Source organism: Nymphaea colorata, chromosome 5, assembly GCF_008831285.2.
Source record: "Nymphaea colorata isolate Beijing-Zhang1983 chromosome 5, ASM883128v2, whole genome shotgun sequence".
Lineage (NCBI taxonomy): Eukaryota > Viridiplantae > Streptophyta > Magnoliopsida > Nymphaeales > Nymphaeaceae > Nymphaea > Nymphaea colorata.
Window position 1 is genome coordinate 9550168 of NC_045142.1, and position 20652 is coordinate 9570819.

Here is a 20652-nt window from a genome sequence, read left to right on the forward strand (position 1 = left end):
TAAGTTCAAGACTACAATTGTTCAAATGTGATGGTACAACATCCAACATGCGATGCTACTCCATTACCCAATCAGTCATCTTCAGCTATCCAGCATCCTATCCAAAAGTATATGAATAATTCTAAATTTTCTCTTTCACACTTTGCTTTCTTGTCTTCCATTACGAGTGATGTCGAACCCTACATGTTTGGTGAAGTGGTGAAACATTCAGATTTGTGGGATGCCATAGTGAAGAGATCAAGGCTCTTGAATGACACGAAACATGGACAATTACTAGTCCACCTCCTCACAAACAATCGGTTGGTTGCAAATGGGTGTATAAGATCAAGCGATGATCTAATGGCACCATTCAATGCTACAAAGTGCGTCTCATTGCCAAGGGCTACACCCAAGTTGAAGGGCTATATCCCTTGTAACGTCAATATTTATTGTAGATTTTTTTGTAAACTTTCGATCCCTAAAATCGTGGAACTAGATTTCTGGTTGTTGTAACACTTGTATATATGACAAATTTCTACTTGTAAGGAAATAAGAAAAAAAATGGTCCAGCCTTATGAGATTTTTTTTATTTGTTAGGGGGATAAATTGTGTTTCCCACAATAGAAATTCGTCGGTGGATGTTTAACCAAAATACAATATTGCAAGTTTGATGGCATAGGAAGAATAGAAAAAAAAAAAAAACCTGCCGAGTTTGTGGAAGTTCCATTGACATTGTTCGGTGATCCCCAATAACAACTTGGAAATAAGATAACAATTTTAAAATAAGAGATGGCAAAAAATAAGATAACAATTTTGAAAGGAAATAAATCACTCGCTTAATTTGTCTATGTAACGAGAGTCACCTTTTATATATTTATTTAAGTGAGACTGTCACAGAAAGCATTATGCTCCCTTGATTTAGGAGCTGTTACAGTTTCATTAGTTTGTCTTAGATCATCAATCATACATCCTTGATTTTTGCCGTGCCTTGCTAATCTTCAGCTTCTCCACTTGAATTTGAATTGTTCTCAATCTCGTCGTCAATCTGCTTTGCACTATTGCTAATAACCTAACTGGTCTCTCTCCCTCTCTCTCTCTCTCTCTCCCCCTCTCTCTTTTAGACACACATATAATAAACAAGTCACATCTTACAACTGGTTTTACCACATTTATATTTTTAGGGTTCTTTGAAATTGATTGTGCGGAAATGTAGATTTTCGTGTTTGAAAACATATAAATAAACATACACATCATTTTTTTGAGGAAAATGTCAAATGCATTTTAGAAGTCAACAGATTATCAGTATGTTGATCTTAAAAATGTTATCTGCGCATTCTTTTTAGATTTAAAATGTCTTGAGTTCACTACAAAAAACTAATGAATTACCAACGTCCAAAAAATGTCAGTGAAACATAAGCACACATCAGTAATGGGTTTTTCGACATTTGTGGCGATTGTTGGTGAACTCAGTGTCAGTTAGGGCTGAACACGAGCCGAGTTGAGCCTGAGCTCGGTCAGCTCGAACTTGGCTCGACTAAGTAAGACACGAGCTCGACTCGGCTCAAGCTCGAATATAGCTCGACTATCCTGGCTTGAACTTGACTCGATAGTCAATTGTCAAGCTCAAGCTCGACTCGATTAAGCTCGATAAGCTCGTTTACAGTCATCCATACTTGTTGAGCTCGAGCTCGACTAAGGCTCGAATATGTGAGCTCGACTAAGGCTCGAATACGTGAGCTCGATTAATAGTACTCATCCTTATCAAGCTCGTTTAAGGCTCGATTAACTTCCAGAAACAACACCACTCAATGGCATGTATAAGCTAAGCAACAAAAGTTTGCAGCAGCCACGGAGTAGGACTCGCATTCCATGATGTGACTTCGTCGTACGAAAAACAATAAAAGAATAAAATGATGAAGAGACTGTTAAGTACCTTGAGCTATGCATATTTATACACATTTGAAAGGCTGATGTGTATATCCCGCGTGAGAAGTGAGAAGAAAGTGAGTCTGAACCGGTTTTTTTAAAACCAGTTCATTAACTAATCGAGCCGAGTCGAGCTTAACGAGTTCACTCAAGTGAACTCGAACTCGGCTCAATTAACTAATCGAGTCGACTCATTAACTCGAGCTCGACTCGTTTAACTAATGAAGCAGCTCGTTTAACTTACGAGTCGAGCTTAGACGAGTCGAGCTCGACTCGTTGTGCACCCCTAGTGTCAGTAAAAACCATCAGCGACATCCTGGAGCTATCTATCGGTGTAGAGACCATGAACGATGCGCTAAGCACATAGGTAAACATAAGATATATTCATCGGTAACATTTTTTATCGGGAATCAAGTGGACATCGGTAAACATGTTTACCAAAAACTACCATAAACTTCAGCAAAGCTTTTTACCAACAATTGTCTTGAATGCCATAATACATTAACCGACCTCTCATAAACGTTGCTATTAATCATTTTCAATGCAATTTCATGCACTGGTGAAAGTGTTTAAGTTTTTTTTTAGTCCAAGTATGACATATTTTTTTTGAAAATCAGAAATACATATACAAATAAGTAATCTACTTACATGTTCTATGTATCAAGCGAAACAAATGAAATAGTTAAATGATCATAAACCAAACAAATGTCTATAACAAATGTTCAAAATTATATTACAACAAAACTGATTAATGAAAGTTCAAAGTTACGAAACATGAACATAAATTGCGCCCATAGTAATGTGATTGTTGAGGTGGAGATCATGCAAGGTTTGGCGGTGTTGGCATGTCTACAATGAACATTAAGAAAACCCATTAGGACCATAAAAAATGAAGTTTAGCAAACAGAACTCATTACATAAAATGAAATATTACGTAACATGTACCACCATGCTATTGTGCCATAAACTGAGTAACTTGAGCCTAAAATTCTTGAAAGTTGTTGCTGAGATTGAAGAAAATAAGAATTACGTGTGAAAACTTTATCTTTCTATAATGTATTATCTTCACGTAGGGTACATATGATGCTCAAATTAGATGACGAACCAAACTAAGAAGACTGGCACCAATCTCCATCATCTGTACTCAACCATATCTCTCCTATCTCATCACTCAGGAGTTTGCATCATTACTTTATGGTGTATCTTGAACTCCTTCAGACATTTTCTAGAGTTTCTCTTTTGCTTGATCTTGCAAAATATAATAACTTATATCATAAAGAATGTAATTATTTGTAGCTGATGAGATAGAAGAATATAATTGTTTAAATAAGGCTTGCAATCATAACATTGGTTTCAACATTGTACTTGTTTATGAATGTTGCTACTTTGGCATCAATGTGAGAACTTGTAGGTACTTTGAATAATTTTCTACACTCATGCATCCAATATTTGTACAGTCATGCATGTTCATGCATAACTCACTTTTGTAGAGGTGTCATTTCTTCTTGTGGGAATTCATATTTCTCATGTTTTCATATATTAAGGTGGATGTCAGTATAATATTTCAAAATACATAATACCTACATATACACGCAACCATAAATATGTCTTGAATGAAGGGGGAAGCTCAAAAAAATTATGATTTAACAATAGTGTGGCAATAGGATCGCGTGCTTGTGCACTGATGTGAGTCGTTAAATATTGTGTCTCCCTCTTAATATTGACCCAATGGGCCTATTGTTATCTTGTGCTTTAAGCCATTTCTTAAGTTCATAGCAGCTAAAGCTCGAGTGATTCCACATGTATTCCTACTTGAAGGGCCTACAAGTAAATCAAATAAAGTTTATACATATGTACCACAATATGATGATAGACTAATCAACTAATAATTCTTTCATATTCATTACCAAAAGGACTTGCATCAGCTATCTGCTCTTCACTACTTGCATCTTTGCTATCTATAGTTTCATATTCTTCCTTTGTATGTGAGTCAGTCTCATGTATTGAACAACCTTGTGACTAAAATAGTTTCATATAGGTGATGAACAATATGAAATACTGAATATGTATAGACCTTACATGTTTTTCAAACCAATCTTAAAACGTTGTTTTGTAAAGATACTGTTTGTCATTGGGATCGCTCACACATTGTTTGGTAAATATAAGTACTGAATATGTATAGACCTTACATGATCTCCACCTCAGTCAAAACGACTCACATCAGTGCATGTATATGTAGGTATTAAACTGTTTCATTGGGATTGCTCACACAAACGTTGTTTTTCAAACCAATCTTAAAACGTTGTTTTGTAAAGATATTGTTTTTCAAAAACAACCTTTGTATGCGACACTTCAGTCTATATATATATATATATATATATATATATATATATATTGTATAGACCCTACATGTTTTTCAAACCAATCTTAAAACGTTGTTTTGTAAAGATGCTGTTTGTCATTGGGATTGCTCACACATTGTTTGGTAACCAACATGAAGTGTCACCTGTAACACAAAAAGTTTATGTTATAACATCATACAATATTTGTATGAAAAATTTGTTATACATATATAAAATTCAAAATATTCTTACGTAATATATAATACAACAACCTTGTGACTAAAATATATTTGTGTATAGAAGTTGGCAAGTTAATGCATCCATGATTAGCAACTTTGATACGGCCAATGGATGCCCCACTCTTTCAACTTTGGATTCATCTTCTGAATTAACCATAATATCTTTGGCATTTCTTTTAGGTCTATTCATTCTTGGTTCGATACACCAGCAATATGTTGAACAGAATTGCATAGATTCATATGCAATAGCCCATTGCAATTGACCCTTCTAGTTAACTTTATAAGTACATGATACAATGCGAAAGTAATAGTGTCAAGACAAGTACTCTCTTTAAGAACTTTTTTGGAACAAAAATTAAAACAAAAAACATATCTCTTAATAGGATACATCTACTTATATTGCACTAGTCCACCCAATTGAACTTCATTTACTAAATAAATTATCAAATATACCATCACATAAAAAAAAGTTGGTGGAAATATCATCTCTAATTGACAAAGTCATGCTAATTTGTTGTATTAATTTTTTGTAACTTAGCATCCGTTACGGCTTCATACACAATTTTCTAAAAAGCTTAAAATATTTTATCAACACAAGATTGACCTTCTTGGATAGAGATCTCCTTAAAGCTAAAAGAAGAAATTGTTGTAGGAGTACGTGACAATCAACACAAGATTGACCTTCAGATTGAAGATATTTTGTTCCCTCAAACTGACTTTGCACATTATGTTGCTTGAATAACCAATTGGAATTGTTAACTTCTTCAATACATTACAAACTATATCTTTCTCATTCTTATTTACATGCTAGAGGAAGTAATCACCTATCTGAATTTAGATGTTGTCATGCATGAAGTGCCTTTTGTATGTTTATTTCTTTCTTCATTCTAGCACTCAAATTCTTTTTCAATTTGTTGTATATATTTAACAACGTATCAATGATGTTGTCATAAGCGTTCTTTTCTATATGTGTGACATCTAAGTTGTGATGTAATATGTTATGCTTCCAATATGACAAAGTGAACAAAATGCTCTTTTTCTTTCAATTATATCTGAGCCATTTTTTCATATTTGTGTTCAATGTTATATCATGCAACAATTCTAACCTTGCAATTAAACATGTGTTTGCTTTTTCGATATCTATGACTCAAAGAAAACCAATGAAGATGACCCATATAACACATCTTCTTGCTATTCTTTAGCCTGCAATTATATAAATCTTTATAACAAATATGACAAACTAGCTTACCCTTTGTACTCCAACACAATATGTATGTATATCTCAAAAAATCATGCATGGTCTACAATAAAGTTACACACATTTGAAAATATTGTCATATATGAAAGTCAAATACATGTACCCCTTTAGCCCATAATAGGTTCAATTTATCAACCACCATGTCATTTGTGTTTAGAGATGTTGGTCATGAGATGATTAATGATAACGACATATACGGCTGCTTCATATATATCCAAAGTGGCAAATTATATATCACCAGCAAAACAAGCCATATGTTGTAAGTTGAACTTACATTTTCAAATGGGTTTAATCTATCATTAGCCAAACCCAAGCATACATTTCGAACTTCTAATGTAAATGATGGTACATCTCATCAAAGGTTTTCCATGTTGCACCATATGTTGGGTATCTTAAGAATCCATCATTTACAAATTGGTCATTGTGCCATGTCAGATGTTTTGCAACTGCGGCTATTGTAAACATTCTCTTCAACCATGTTGTAAAAGAAAATATCATAGAGTCATTATTGATATCCCTTTAATTCTTATCAGCCTTTGTCCTTCTCAATCCATCATTATTTTCCTTCCATACCACATTTATCACAAGTATCTTTTGTTGCATCTACATTCCTGAATAACATACAATTAGTGGGATATAGGGATGTTCAACATCTTTAATCTATCTTTCATAATCATCATTGTTCTGATCATCTACCCTATAAGAAGATGATGCATCTGGTTGTACATAAAACACGTGTGATAGAAACCCTTAAATGTTTTCAACAACTATTTCTAATGCACATTTATGTGAAATTCTTCCCTCCTCATTCGCAACATATACATGTTTATATAAAGATATTACATATGATGTGAACGAAGACCTCTTTAACTACTGAGTGAGGACATTATAGCAAAAGGACACCATATTCTTTCATTCACTATTGCATTATGTGGATAGCATAGTAAAAAAAAATTTTAACACAAGTTACATATTCAAAAGTCTCCCTTCTTTTCATAATTCAAGTTCGATTATCCATCTTATAATAGACATGTACAAACAACTTTAATATGATCAACTCCTTATATTGTGAATGTTATATTTTGACAATTTAACTTTTGATTCATGAAAATGACTGCTCGTTCGATAGCTTGTCATGCAATCTTTCGAAGGAGTACCTAAACAATTTATTTTGAATCCTTCAAAGAACAACATAAAGTGATGCCTTGAATATATATGCAACACAAACACATTCAAATGACAACCAATCAATGTAATATTTTGCAAATAGGTATATCTATAGTTGAATTAGACATAGTCAAGATTTGGTGCGGGAATCCAGCCACAATGCACTAAAATCCAGCAAGGACACAGAGGAATCATTGGAGTTTTGTGTTTGTGTGAAGATTTTGTGAAATTAATATATCAAATTAAAGGTACTAAGCTCAACAAACATTCTTTTAAAGTTTGATGGCCAAATACTACTAAAAACAACGATATCTCACCGAAAAAAATACAGATATATATCCTACAAGCATGTTATAACCTAAAATCATTCACAAATAAAAAAAAACCAATGAGAAGATCGAGGAACCAACCTTTTTATAGTTTATCAATCCAAAAAAGATGAAAAACACCTGAACTCATTGAAAAATGTGGTAACTGTCAATGGAAAGAAGATAGAAGAGGAAGAAAAGAAGGAAGAAGGAAGAAAAAAGAAGAAGGGTTCAGGTAGAATTAATAAGTCGGGGAAGTCTTTACCAACACGTGAGAAACGTCGGTGAAGGCCCTACTTAAAAACAACGACAAAATTTGTATGGTAACTTTTATTGACATCCAATGAGCATCGGTAAATGTGCATTAGCGACATCTAGAAGAAACATGTCGATAAAGGTGAAGTTTATAGAGACGAACGTGATGGACGTCGATAATTCTTTACTGAAAAACAATTTCACCGATCCAAGCATGACCACAGTTCGGTAAAACTAACTTCTTTTTAGTGCCGTCTGAAAAATGGATGTCAGTAAAAGTACTTTTTTTAGCGAACGTTCGCTACCGACCATTGGCAAAAGTTACTTGTTTAGCAACGTTTGTAGACTGAACGCGGTAAAAGCCCAACTTCAATGACATCCTACCGACACGTGTTGGTGAAAGCTACTTTTCACTTGCATTTTTCCTCGAACTTCCATAAAATGTAATCTTCACCAACATGTATAAAACGGACGTCTGTTTCTTCACTCATCGTAAAACCATCTTTATTTGCAGTGGTTGGAAAAGGTTTGATGGGGAAGAGTTACCCACTAGAAAGTCACATGTGGGTTGATACGGGCATTTGCACACACCAATGTTGTTAAACGTGATGAGGCAGGCAAGCAATGCATGGAGCTGTGAAGTGACACAATGTGTAATCTTCACGACCATATATAATAGATGGATAAAAGTAACATGGAAAATGAAAATCAGCAATTAAAAAAAATCATTACAAAATATGATACTTGGTGACAACAAAACTCACTCATATAGAACACTTGTTTATATGGGTGAAAAATTCATTGCAATGGTTATATACACTGGTGACACGTGTAGCTGCTGCTGGTCCAAACAACTAATTTTGAGCTACAAGATTATTAGCCCCTCCAATGATTTAGTTTACACGCATAATCTCCCACCATAATAAACACCCAATGATGTGATTGATGAGAATTTGTTCAACTCTATATTCTAATTATTTTTAAAGCTTTGGGCAAGGGGATGTGATGTCTACGGTCACAAGAAATGGAAATCTATTTCACATATGCAACCTTTATGTTCTTTCCAATTTTAGTTATTTTCTTATTACATATGTTTCTTTATCATCAGACTTCGTCTTATTAATGTACTACTAAATGTACTACTAAGGGAACCTTCAGTTTCTCCCTTTAGTCGTTCTTCGGCTAAGTGCACTTTTTAGAATACATCTCCACAAACCAGATTTATGTTTTACAAACACCAAAGGATTTCATTTAATTCTGTTATGAATGATGGCTAATATGCTGGTGACGTGTAGTTGTAACGGGGATTGGTAAGGGCAGGAAAATGTGTAGGGACAAGTATTATGAAAATGGTGACATGCAGATGTCACGGCATTGGTAAGTGTAGGAAAATGTATATGGACAAGTTTTATGAAAATTTCATCACCTATAGTATAGACTTTCATCACCTATAGATTGAGCAGGAAAATTTTAGCAAGTTCTACGAAAATTTGTGTAATTGGGTCGGCCGATTTTGTAAATTACTTTTTGAAAAGAAAAAATCCACCTCAACTCTACCTTTTTCTCTCTCTTCCCAGGATTTTGTTTCAAGCGGAGGGTTCCACTTTTTCTTTTATTATCACTTTCATCTTCTTTTCACCGGTGACCCCATGGCCAGAATGCCCTGGCAGCATGTGTAGCTCAACTGAGTTCTTTATTTTCTTTTTTCATTATCATTTTCGTCTTCTTAAGGGTTTGAAATTTGAATTTAACCCACACATATATTGGCAGTGGTGGAGCTAAAAAAAATTTCTGAAGAGACATTTATTTGTAAATTTTTATTTCTAAAGGGGCATTATGTATATAATGGGACAAAAATTTTAAAATTTAAATATGAAAACAAAATAAATATAGAAGGGCACACCCTCCCGTATGTGGCAGAGAGGAAACCCAAAGGAAAAATCGGAAAAAAAAAGAGACAGCAAAGAAAGATCAACCTTCTCTTGATGCGCAGTGGTGCAAAGGCATATATAGCACCATCAAAGTGATGCATAAACAAGTGGACACCTCACCAACGTTTTAGGATGTGTTGAGACCATGCATTGGTGTGCACACACTTAACAACAATGGCAACACCTAGCATACAAGATTTCATGAAAAACATGATACTTTGAACAATTTGCATCCTTTATATATGTCGGTGAATGCAAACATGTACTTAGCTGTTTATCCGTGAGAAAGTGCCAAGTTTCATATTTTTTGATAAGTGACTGATTTGCATTAATGTTGCAAAAAAAGAGGATTAATTCGGCAAAGCGTATAAGCGTTTTAAGGTGGTCGTAAGGTAGAGGCTCCCGTGTAGCAACTCTTCTTCGTCCTTTCTCAAGAAAAATCCCCCAACTGAAGACTAAAGTTTAAATTGTCATGCTTCAGGTTGCTACTTGAACAACCAAATTCTAAGGTGAAGGCTCCTTGGATCTCAGGAACAACCAAATTCTAAGGTGAAGGCTCCTTGGTGATTTCTTCTGTCTCGAGCGTGGCCTCTGTCAAGGTTGCCCATTATCGCCCTTGCTTTTCAACTTGGTTGCTGAGAGTTTTTCTATGTTTTTCCATCACGCAATGGTCGTTGGCTTCCTCACACCTCATTCGCTCTCCCACTTACAGACTTTCTCCACCCTTCAGTATGATGACGATTTTCTCTTGTTCGACAGTGCTTCCTGCCAACAGATTGTGAAAACGTGGCTCATCCTTCGGGTTTTTGAGCTCATCTCGAGTCTTTCTATCAATTCCACCAAATGTCATCTTTCCCTCATTCACACGGATCCGGCCACGGTACTTCTCGCGGAAGCTTGCTTTGGGTGTAAGGCTACTAGCCTGCCCATGGACTACTTGGGGCTTCAGATTACGTTGTCGCCTCCTGCACCCTCATTTTGGAATGGAGTGGAGCAGAAGCTTACTGATCGCCTTCAGTGTTGGCAGAGAAAGCTGCTTTCTCTCCCAGGTCGTATTACTCTTGCTAAGCACTACCTTGCGTCAGTCCCTCTTCATGCTTTGGTTGTCTTTCAGCATCCTGTGGCTGTTTTGTGTAGGTTTGATAAGTGATCGACCTTCATATCGCCTTGCGCATTGGGATGTGATCGCCTTTCTGCGTCTTCTTGAGGGTGATAGGGTTACCAACCTTAGTCGGGCTTGCGAGTCTTCTTTGTGTTCTTGGTGGTGGTGGTTAGCAACTGAACATTCTCATATCACCCAATTCATTAGTTCCAAATTCGACCTGTCTTCCCCTAGCGTCTGGAATAGTTCTATCTTTCACACCTTCCCCTTTCACTTTTGGTGCGACATGCTTTCTATCCTTCCTCTTTTCCTCTACCTTGCTGACCTCTCATCGTCCACGTCCCCATCCTGACCTCTTTCACATACCGTGAGTTCACATTTTCTTCTTGCTACCTGGCCTCCTTTGGTCTTTCTGTCGCGTCGTTCCCACCCCGATCCCTTTGGTCTCTTGGCCCATCTTCCCGTGCCATTGCTTTTGTCTGGCTTCTTCTTACTGGCCATATCAACACTTTTGACCACCTGCAACGCCTTGGCATCAGTTTGGCTAACCAGTGTCCCCTATGTCTTATCGCGACTGAGTCTCGAGTCCACCTTTTTATTTCGTGCCCTTTTTTCTCTAGTGTCCTTGCTTCTGCCTGGCCTTCTTTTGTTAGTAGTCTTCCAAACCTACCATCCATTCGTCTTCTTTTCCTTTTTTGTCTTTCCTCCCACCTGATTGCTTCCTGGGGTCATGTCTGGAGGTCGTGACTCATTTCAGCTTGGTGGCGCATTTGGGAGGAGCGCAACAACAGAGTCTTCAGGGACACCTTATCTTCGCCAGATTCTGTGGCTCGTCTTGTACAGGGGGATGTCTAGTTTGCCATTCGGTTGAAGCGCCGCTGTCCGTCTGCGGTTGGGTGACTGTGCCGCTCTGTCTTTCCTCTCTCTCTTATTTTTCTGTGCATTGTATTGTATATTTCTTCTTCCTACTTCTGTTTTTGCGGTTTATTTTTTGCGGATTGTTTTTGTACCTAGGGAACCTCTTGTCCCCAAATTTTGTTATATATTCCCATTTTATCGACACTTTCTCTCGCTCTCTCTTCCTCGTCTTCCATTGTCATGGTTGTATATGTATCAGCGACTGACCTAAGGTGTGCATCACCATTTTGCTCAAAGGACTTTGACGGTGAACGATCACCTGCGGACTATAGGCTCCCGGAACTCAACGGCGCCATAAAAACCGCTTCCCTCCATCCACCAGAAAATGGGATTTCTACCAACCACAACACTTTGCCGTCTCTGCTCAAGGCTTGTGCTCGTTCTGGTTCTGTTAAACAAGGAAGAGCAATCCGCGGTCTCTCAATGAAAATGGACTTTCAACGAAATCCCAAGGTCGCGGGCTCTCTGATTCATATGTATTGTAAGTGCGGCTGTATCGATGAAGCACGCCGATTGTTTGACAAAATTCCCGTTAGAAATCTTGTTGTTTGGAGCATTTTAATTGATGGGTACGCTAAGAATGGCTATCCTGGGAAGGCTGTGGAGCTCTTCCGCTTGATGGTTGAAGATGATTTGATGCCGAACGATGTGACTGCGATCGCTGTTCTTTCCATGTGCGATCTAAAGGGAGGAAGATTAGTTCATGGAATGGTGGAGAAGCTTGGGTTGAGTGGGGCTGTTCTTTTGGGAACTGCCGTGATCAATATGTATTTCCGTTGTAATGATCCAGGGAGTGCGTGCAGAGTCTTTGATTGCATGCCTGAGCAAGATCATGTTGTTTGGAGCACCATGGTTGTTGGATTTGTTCTTAATGGGCTTTTCGAGGAGGCACTGAAGTACTTCGTGGAAATGATATCCTTGGACTTGAAGCTAGAACCCCTAGGGATTGTCAATGTATTTAAGGCATGTCTTGCAATGGGGGATTTTCAGACTGCTGAAGAGATTCACCGTTTGTTGGATAAGAAGGGAATATTGATGAATATGAATGTTTCCTCTGCTTTGATTGACATGTATATGAAGTTCGGTAAGTTTGAGGTTGCATGCCAAATTTTTGATAAGATGCCTAAGAAAGATGTAGTAGCATGGACTACTATGGTCTCAGGATTTGCTGATTGGGGTTGTTCTAGGGAGGTCCTAGGCTACTTTGACGACATGATGAAGGCTAGCATTAATCCTAATGAAGTTATGTTAGCGAGTGCCTTATCGGCTTGTGCACATTCTGGGATTTTAGGTCGGGGAGTTTGGATACATCAATATATTGAAAAGAAGAAACTTGGGCCTAGTGTTATGCTTGCTAATGCCCTTATGGATATGTACGCTAAATGTGGTAGCATTGAAGTTGCAATGAAATTGTTCGAAGGCATGAGCGTCAAGGATATATCTTCTTGGAATGTTATAATCAATGCACTAGCTAGGCATGGAGCTAGCAGGCAATCTCTAGACTTGTTTGAAGAAATGCTAAAGTATGGGATAAGACCCAATTCTATCACCTTTGTTGGCATTCTATCTGCCTGTTCTCATGGTGCTTTGATGAACTCAGGCAGACAGTATTTTTGACTCAATGTCGTCAGTCTATGGTATTGAGCCTAGGGTTGAACACTACGCTTGCATGGTTGATCTTTCAAGGTGGTCAGGCCTCTTACAGGAGGCAAAAGAGTTCATTGAAAAGATGCCCATAACAGCTGATGCTGCCGTGTGGGGAGCATTGCTTGCAGCATGTAGGATTCATGGGAATGTTGAGATCGCAGAGCGAACGGCACTAAAATTAATTGAGCTGGAACCTCAAACTAGTGGAGTTCATGTGCTTTTGTCAAATATATACGCTGGTGCTTGTAGGTGGGAGGATGCATCGAAAGTGAGAAGCTTGATGAAAGAAAAAGGAATCCATAAAAAGCCAGGTGTTAGCTGAATTGAGGTAAACGGAGTGGTTCATGAGTTTGCTGCGGGTGATGACTCACATACTCAACATAAAGAAATATATAATATGTTGACTTCGTTGGCAAAGAATATGAAATTTGAAGGGTAAACGTCAACCACCAATCTTTTCTATCTTAAAAGCAGCAAGAAGAAGGCCTTTCTTTCTTTTTTCTGCTAGAGCTCCGGTCACCAGGTTAGTTGGGTCTACTTTTGGTGATCAAGTTGGTGACGTTCAGGAACTTGATACCCAAATATCGTGAAGGAATTTCAACAATTTGAAGGTGGAAACGGAGCAGTGTTTTTATTCTCTCAGGGCCTTAGGTGCTAGAGTTTCTCCTCATGATTTTTCCAAAAGACTTGGAATAAATCTTCTTGTTCTTGTAGCCAACTGCAACAAGTGAGACTTTGTTGGATGCTCTTCAGGAATTGATTGGTTACTGGGATATTGCTAGATTATGTTCATTGACGTTGACAATATATAGCCACTACTGCAAATACAAACAATTTTCTCTTTCTCTTTGCAAAGTGACTAGGTGGAACCCAAATTGACGGAAGGCGTGCAAAATAATATCTGTAGTGCATTGCTTCTCTTTTTGCTGATTGCCAGGATACCATGGCCACGATCAGATGGTACAAATTAATCCATCCTTGCAGAGCCATGTTCAAGCGGAAGAAGTTTACCCCCAGATGAGATCCGGCTGCTTCTTGAACTTAAAATGTACCACAGTCCTCCCACACTTTTTTAACATCCTCCATCTCATTTTTTTCCCAGTATGCACGGATGAACATCAACAGCATCAGAAGAAGGGAGGTGGAGCTCAAATTTTATATGGCATATGAAATCTTTAAAGAGAAAATCTCACACTGGAGCTGCTTCAAGGTCTTTTAGACTGTTGTCGTAGTATTTCTGCCATTACAGCTGATCAAATTGAGAAGTCCTGGAGCTGTATCTTTTTCCAGAATATGTCACACTTGCCATGAACAAAGGCGTCTCCAGTTCCCCATGCAATGCTTCGGGGATATCCAGCATCCCGAATCCTTTGCAATTTCCCATGAGCTAACACCGTGCAGCAGTAACTCAGCCACTTCAACTTCTACCCCTTCTGTTTACAGCTCTCTACTGGTTATTAGTTTGCATATGATTAGATGATGGATTTTATGCTGCTGCAGGGAAGTTACGACAATATTTTCCTAAATAGGTAGCACCAGGGGCACCACAAAGAGCTGCTTTGGATTTAGAACGTCTCTCCAGAAAGGATAAACGAATTTTAGACCAAGTAATGTTATTTCTGTAAATTTCAGAATATCGGAAAGAAGGAATATCGGAAAGACTTTCTTGTTCTGAAACAAACCAGAATTTTCACTGGCATAACTTCAGGAAAGATCTTGACTTGCGAGTACCTGAGACAAAGTTATTTGGTGTTACAGACAGTGGAAGGAACTCTGCGTTCCCTGTTGGTTCCTCTAGTCTCTTGGCACATGAACGTCAACCAGTAAACATGTTATCAGGACATAATTCTGGTGTCCGGGCTGATGTACTGTTAAATGTCTTCTTCCTTTACCCCAAAAGGTTGGAGCGAAGATTCTGTTGCTGAAACAGGTGGAACAGGACTCTTTCCATCTTCCTTCATCCCATGAGGCGTCTGAGCAGGCTGCCTTGTCTAGGAATTTTGCGAGATTTCCTTACCCGCTTGATTGTCCATAAGGACTTAGAGAATATTTGCATTCAGGGAATCGCATCAACAGAGAGAGATGCAAAACTTCATAGGATTAAAAAAGAAGAAAATGAGAGTAAACTATTTTTCTTACGTATTTGGTATTGGATCAAGACAATCCAGATGATACTTTTCCTCAAGGGAGAAAAGTGGTGGCGGATTATACAGGCACCTTTGCCTCATTGAATAAGCATAAAGTATGAAGACGAGTATGGAAAAACAATAAAATTTCTAGATGGAAACCTAAACTGCTACCAAAATCTTTGAAATGTCCAATTCTCAGTAGCGCTCACTAAAAAAATAAAAATAGAACAGAAACTTTCACCTCAAATAACCCATGTGACAACAACCACAAAGCCGTTGCAAAGCCTTAAATCTTTGAAATGTCCAATTCTCAGTAGCGCTCACTAAAAAATAAAAATAGAACAGAAACTTTCACAAGCATCTAAATCTATAATATCATATAGTATCAAATAACCCATGTGACAACAATCACAAAGCCGCTGCAAAGCCTTGTGGCCGTGCATTCTATTCAATAATTTTGTTACAACCAATCAGTTTGCTGAAATTCTTGATCCCCGCACAAAGTTTTTCTGGTCTAACAATAGAGTGGGGCTTGCTAATGTGCAGAGTCTGATTGACCATTGCTTTGTGTCTCATGACAGGTGGGATTGCCGTGATTGGCTTTTCAGTCTTTATATACTTCCTCGCACCTCATCTAATCATAGCCCTATTGTTATGGAGGCTGAGAGGAACCACATCTTTACCTATGGCAAATCAGTCTTCTGATACTTCACTTATTGGAAACAATTTCTCCAATGTATAAGCCTTATTACCTTACTGCTTGACTGCCCCATGGTTAGACTCATTTCTAAACTCTAATTAGTCAGGAATAAGCTTCGGGTTTGGTCTAAGCAAGGCCCGAATGATCTGGAGAAAATTATTGACAGACTTAGACTGCAGGTTGGAGAGGCTCAGAAGCTTTTGGAAGGGGGTGATCTGCTTGCTAACTCTCGTGAGATGAAGCTCTCGCTCACTCTCCTAAAGCTTATCAAGATGGACGAGGAGCGACTGAGACAAAAGGCTCGTGTGAGGTGGATGAAAGAGGGGGATACTAATTCCAAATTTTTCCATGCTATTGTTAAAGGTAGGCAAAGGAGAAACCGTATTTGCATGATCATGGATGGTGATAGTGTTGTTTCGGATATTGACTGATAATGTTGGTTCTGGGCTCCTTCCTTCTAATGTTTATCCAGGTCCGTTGGTAACTGCAGAAGAAAATTAGTTTTTGGTTAGCCCTATTTGCGACGAGGAAATTCATTGGGTAGTCTTCAGTGTGAATTAGGATTCAGCCATTGGGCCAGACGGATTCAACAATCAATTCTATCATTCATTCTGGTCCATTATTGGGCCCGATGTGAGCATCGCCATCAAGGATTTTTTATGATCCAGCCACATAGTAAAAGAGATCAATAAAACTCACATTGTTTTTCTTCCCAAAGAAGAGGGAGCTAGCACCATGGACAAGTTTCGACTTATCTCTCTATGCAATAGCATCTTTAAATTCCTCACTCGTATTATGGTTTTACGTATGAGACCTATTCTGAGTCGTATTCTTGATCGAAATCAGTTGCTTTTTGATGGGCCGCAGCATTCAGGACAGCTTTCTATTCCGCCAGGAGGTGGTCCATTCCCTCGCTCGAAGTAAGTCCAAAGCTGCGTGTGTTGAAATCGATCTTAGCAAGACTTTACGACAGAGTGAATTGGCAATTCTTGGGGAATGGGCTTAAGCTTCTAGGCTTTTGATCCAACTGGATCAAGCGAATTATGACTGTAGTATCTATTATGTCCTCTGCGCTTCTCATTAACGGCAAGGAAGGTTCTTGGTTTTACACCAGCAGGGGCCTGAGGCATGGAGACCTCCTATCCCCCTACCTATTCGTCGTCACGATGGAAATACTTAGTCACAGCGTGCTGGCATATTTGCAATTGGAAAGGATCCGATCTCTCAAGGTTAGTTCTATAAGCTCGATCTGTTCCTCCTTTTATGCTGATAATGTACTCTTTTTCATTGAAGGAAAAAAGAAATTTTTTCTAGGCTTAGAGATTGCCTCACTGAGTTTGAGGCAAGTTCAGGACTCAAAGTTCATCCCAACAAGACATCTGTTTTTTTCTTCTACTTTTCGGAGTTGGATTGCAGTAGACTTTGTGCTATCATGGGTTGAAGAAGGGGTAATTATTCAGTTATACGTTTGGGTTTGCCTCTCCAAATTCAGGCCATCTCTAAAAGCCAATGTGAAGATCTTGTGATCAAAGTTAATCAGAAGATTGCTGGCTGGAAGCAGAAGCTACTCACTTATGCTGGTAGACTTTGCTTGGTTAAACATGTCTTGTCGTCTATTCCTAACTATTGGATGATAGTTGTGTGGATTCCTTTGTCGACTTGCCATCAAATTGACAAGTTGTGTTTGGGCTTCATTTAGGGGGACGATATGGAGGCAAAAGGGTCACACCTTATCAGCTAGGACTCTTTGCAAACCAAAGGTGAAGGGTGGAGTTGGACTTCGGCTCATTGTGGATGTTAATAGGGCCAACTTATGTTTTCTTGGGGTTAAAGTCATACACAGGATTCTCTCTGGACCGATCTTGTCAAGGCCAAATATTTAACCAATAAGAGTTTGTGGCATTATAAACTCAGTGGGAGCGAATCTATCTTATGGAAGAGGCTGATCAAATGTTGGCAGCTACTTGAATCTCAAGTTCATTGGAGAGTCTACAATGGCTCAAGAGTCAAATTTTGGCATGACCAGTGGAATGGTGTCATTATCGCTAGGATGATCACACCTGCTCATTGGCCCCTCATTCAAGATACCATAAATTGTGCAATTAAGGGTTACTTGTTGATCAGGAAACCTGTATCCAACTGTTTCTTGATTGTATGAGCATTCTGATGCAACTTCCGGTGCTTGATGATAGCAGGCAGGACATACTCGAATGGGTGGATTGTGATTCCCGTCCGATGTCACGACACCATATTTGGGATGTGTTGCGAGCTAGTAGCCCCATTCAGCCTTGGAGGAATTCCATTTGAAAAGTTAGAACCCCTCCCCGTGCTACATGGACTGCCTACTTTGTAGTTGAAGGTCGCCTCTGTGTTGACGCAATAGCCTAAAAGTGTAGTCTTCAACTTGCTTCTAGATGTTATATCTGAAAAAAAACTTAAGAAGATATTAACCATGTTTTCCTTCATTGAAGAGAAATCAAAAGCCTGTGGGAGTTAATTATTAGGAAGTTTGGGCAGAACAATTTCCAGCCAACAACTGTCTGATAGGCTTCTCGCAAATTTAAAAACAAGATCCTTTTCAAGTGCTAGAAGAATTTGCTACACATAATCCTTCAGCATATATGGGAATGGCGCAACAGCTGCAAGCTCAAGGAAAAACCTACTAGAGCTAGTGGTAAGGCACGATGGAGTTACTACAGTGATTTCATTATCTCTAGAGACTGGAAGCAAAGTGATAGACAAGCTATCCAAACATGGTTAAAGGTAAGGTTACCTTGGAGCTGTTGGAGGTGGGAGCAAGGAACTTTCTATAATATCCACATTGCAGTGCGTCTTAACAAGGATAGCAGGGATGTGTCAGCTCTAGCTAAGGAGAGTAGTGGGCATTACATCTTTGGCATTGTTTGCTGGAGTGATGGAAGTAGAGCTACTGATAAAGGCTGCCTATTGCAGCACTGCCAACTACCAGTTTAGGAAATCGATAGCTGTGATGGCATCATTAAGGTGATTTGTAACAATGAGTGTTTCATCAGCGGTTGCTGCAAATGCTTGAGAGACCATTCCATACAGCATGTTTTGGGTGGCTCCGTATGTCGATTACAAAACAATCTCGTTTTTATTAGAGATGACCCAGTGCCTGAGGTGTTTCATCTGCTCAAAAGAGTGGACAGTGCCATTATCAGCAAAGTTTGGCATCGACCTCCTTCAAACTGGAAGCCATACCAGGACATTTTGTAAATGTATAGGATCGCACTGATCCCATTTTTTAATGTAAATACTCTCCCATTTTTTTGTCAATAAATTCTGGGGCAACCCCCCAGCATCAGTTCTCCGAATTGAAACATATTGCTCTCTTGTGTACATATGTAGATGTATAATTGTTATTTGCATTTAATACTCTTAGAAGTGTTTGGTTATTAATTCTACTATATTTTTCAAACTTTTGTTTCACGCCTTTGGTCATAATCTGGGACTGACATTGTCAAATTTTTTCATGCCTTGGTTCATAATCTTAGATTAATTGATTTTAACTAATTAGCACCATCCTTACCTCAAATCTAGGAAAACTGTATTATGCTGGCCTGACCCAAATATATTTTTATTGTTTTACTCATGTATAGCACTTTTTCTAAACAGTGTAACCTTCGACCTAGGACTAGTGTAAAAGACTATCTCGTCTAGTTTCCATTTAGATCCTAGCGACATCATTTCTGGCTTACAAGTACTCTATCGAGCTCAACATGGTCTATGTTAGATAAACTGACCCTAGCCCATGATGCACAACTCAAGAATTTTAGTTCTACAAAGTTTAGAGCTAGTTTCCCAGTCACTTCCGCTACCATTTTGGCCAATTTAGCTCAATTTAGACAAATCAAGTGGGATTAACCCAGTCCATGCGTACGACATGTGCAGTACACTTAAGATGGTGTTTGATAACTGTCTTTCTAGACCGAACGAACATGAAGTCCTGTCTAACAGGCTCTTGCCTTGTCGATAGTGTTCTTTGTCTATTGTTTGAATGTTTTAAGAATGGAACATCATGTCCCTTTCATCCAGTGTTTGTTTCATCTCCATCTGTACTACCTGTCCTGCCCAATGTTTGTTTTCTGTTCCATTTATTTTGTTTTCATAGTCCAGTGTTTGTTTCTTATGCTCTATTGTTTTACTTCCTTCATCAAGTCTTTAAGAATGAAAGGCATATAATGATTCTAATTGGGCCAGCTATCCTTCTACCTCAAAATCGGTAGTGGCTATATTGTGTACCTTGGAGAAAGCCCTGTTGGAGATCAAAGAAACAATCTATCATGGCTACCGTGACCTGTGCGATTGTATGGTTGAGAGTCTTGTTAGCTGATTTGGGTTTGCATAATCACAAAGCAACTGAACTCTACTATGATAATCAAGTGGCTATGAACATTTTAGTAAATCCAGTTTTTCAGGAGCATACAAAATGTATAGAACTCGATTGCCATTTCATTAGAGAGAAAATTCAATAAGCGATCATTCAACCACAACATGTATCTACTCAGCTACAAACTGCTGATATATTTACCAAGCCGTTGCGAAGAGAAGTATTCAAAAACATGTTGGCCAAGTTGGATGTCACAAGTCTTCACGCTCCAAGTTGAGGGGGAGTTTCAGTTAATTATCATTTATTGTAGAAACAAGGAAAATGGCAAGAATGGATTTTTTTATGTTATGTATATTTTTGTTAGTCTGTTGTAACCTTCCTTATTTATCTTATTATCTCA

The 20652-nt window shown here is 38.3% G+C and overlaps 1 protein-coding gene across 1 annotated transcript; it reads left to right on the top strand.

The window, feature by feature from the left end:
• Window positions 1-11605: 11605 nt before the first annotated feature.
• LOC116254458 (pentatricopeptide repeat-containing protein At1g11290, chloroplastic-like) lies at window positions 11606-13042 on the top strand. The gene has a single exon (XM_031629855.1). The coding sequence runs from the start codon at window positions 11606-11608 to the stop codon at window positions 13040-13042; it is 1437 nt and encodes a 478-aa protein (XP_031485715.1).
• Window positions 13043-20652: the final 7610 nt, after the last annotated feature.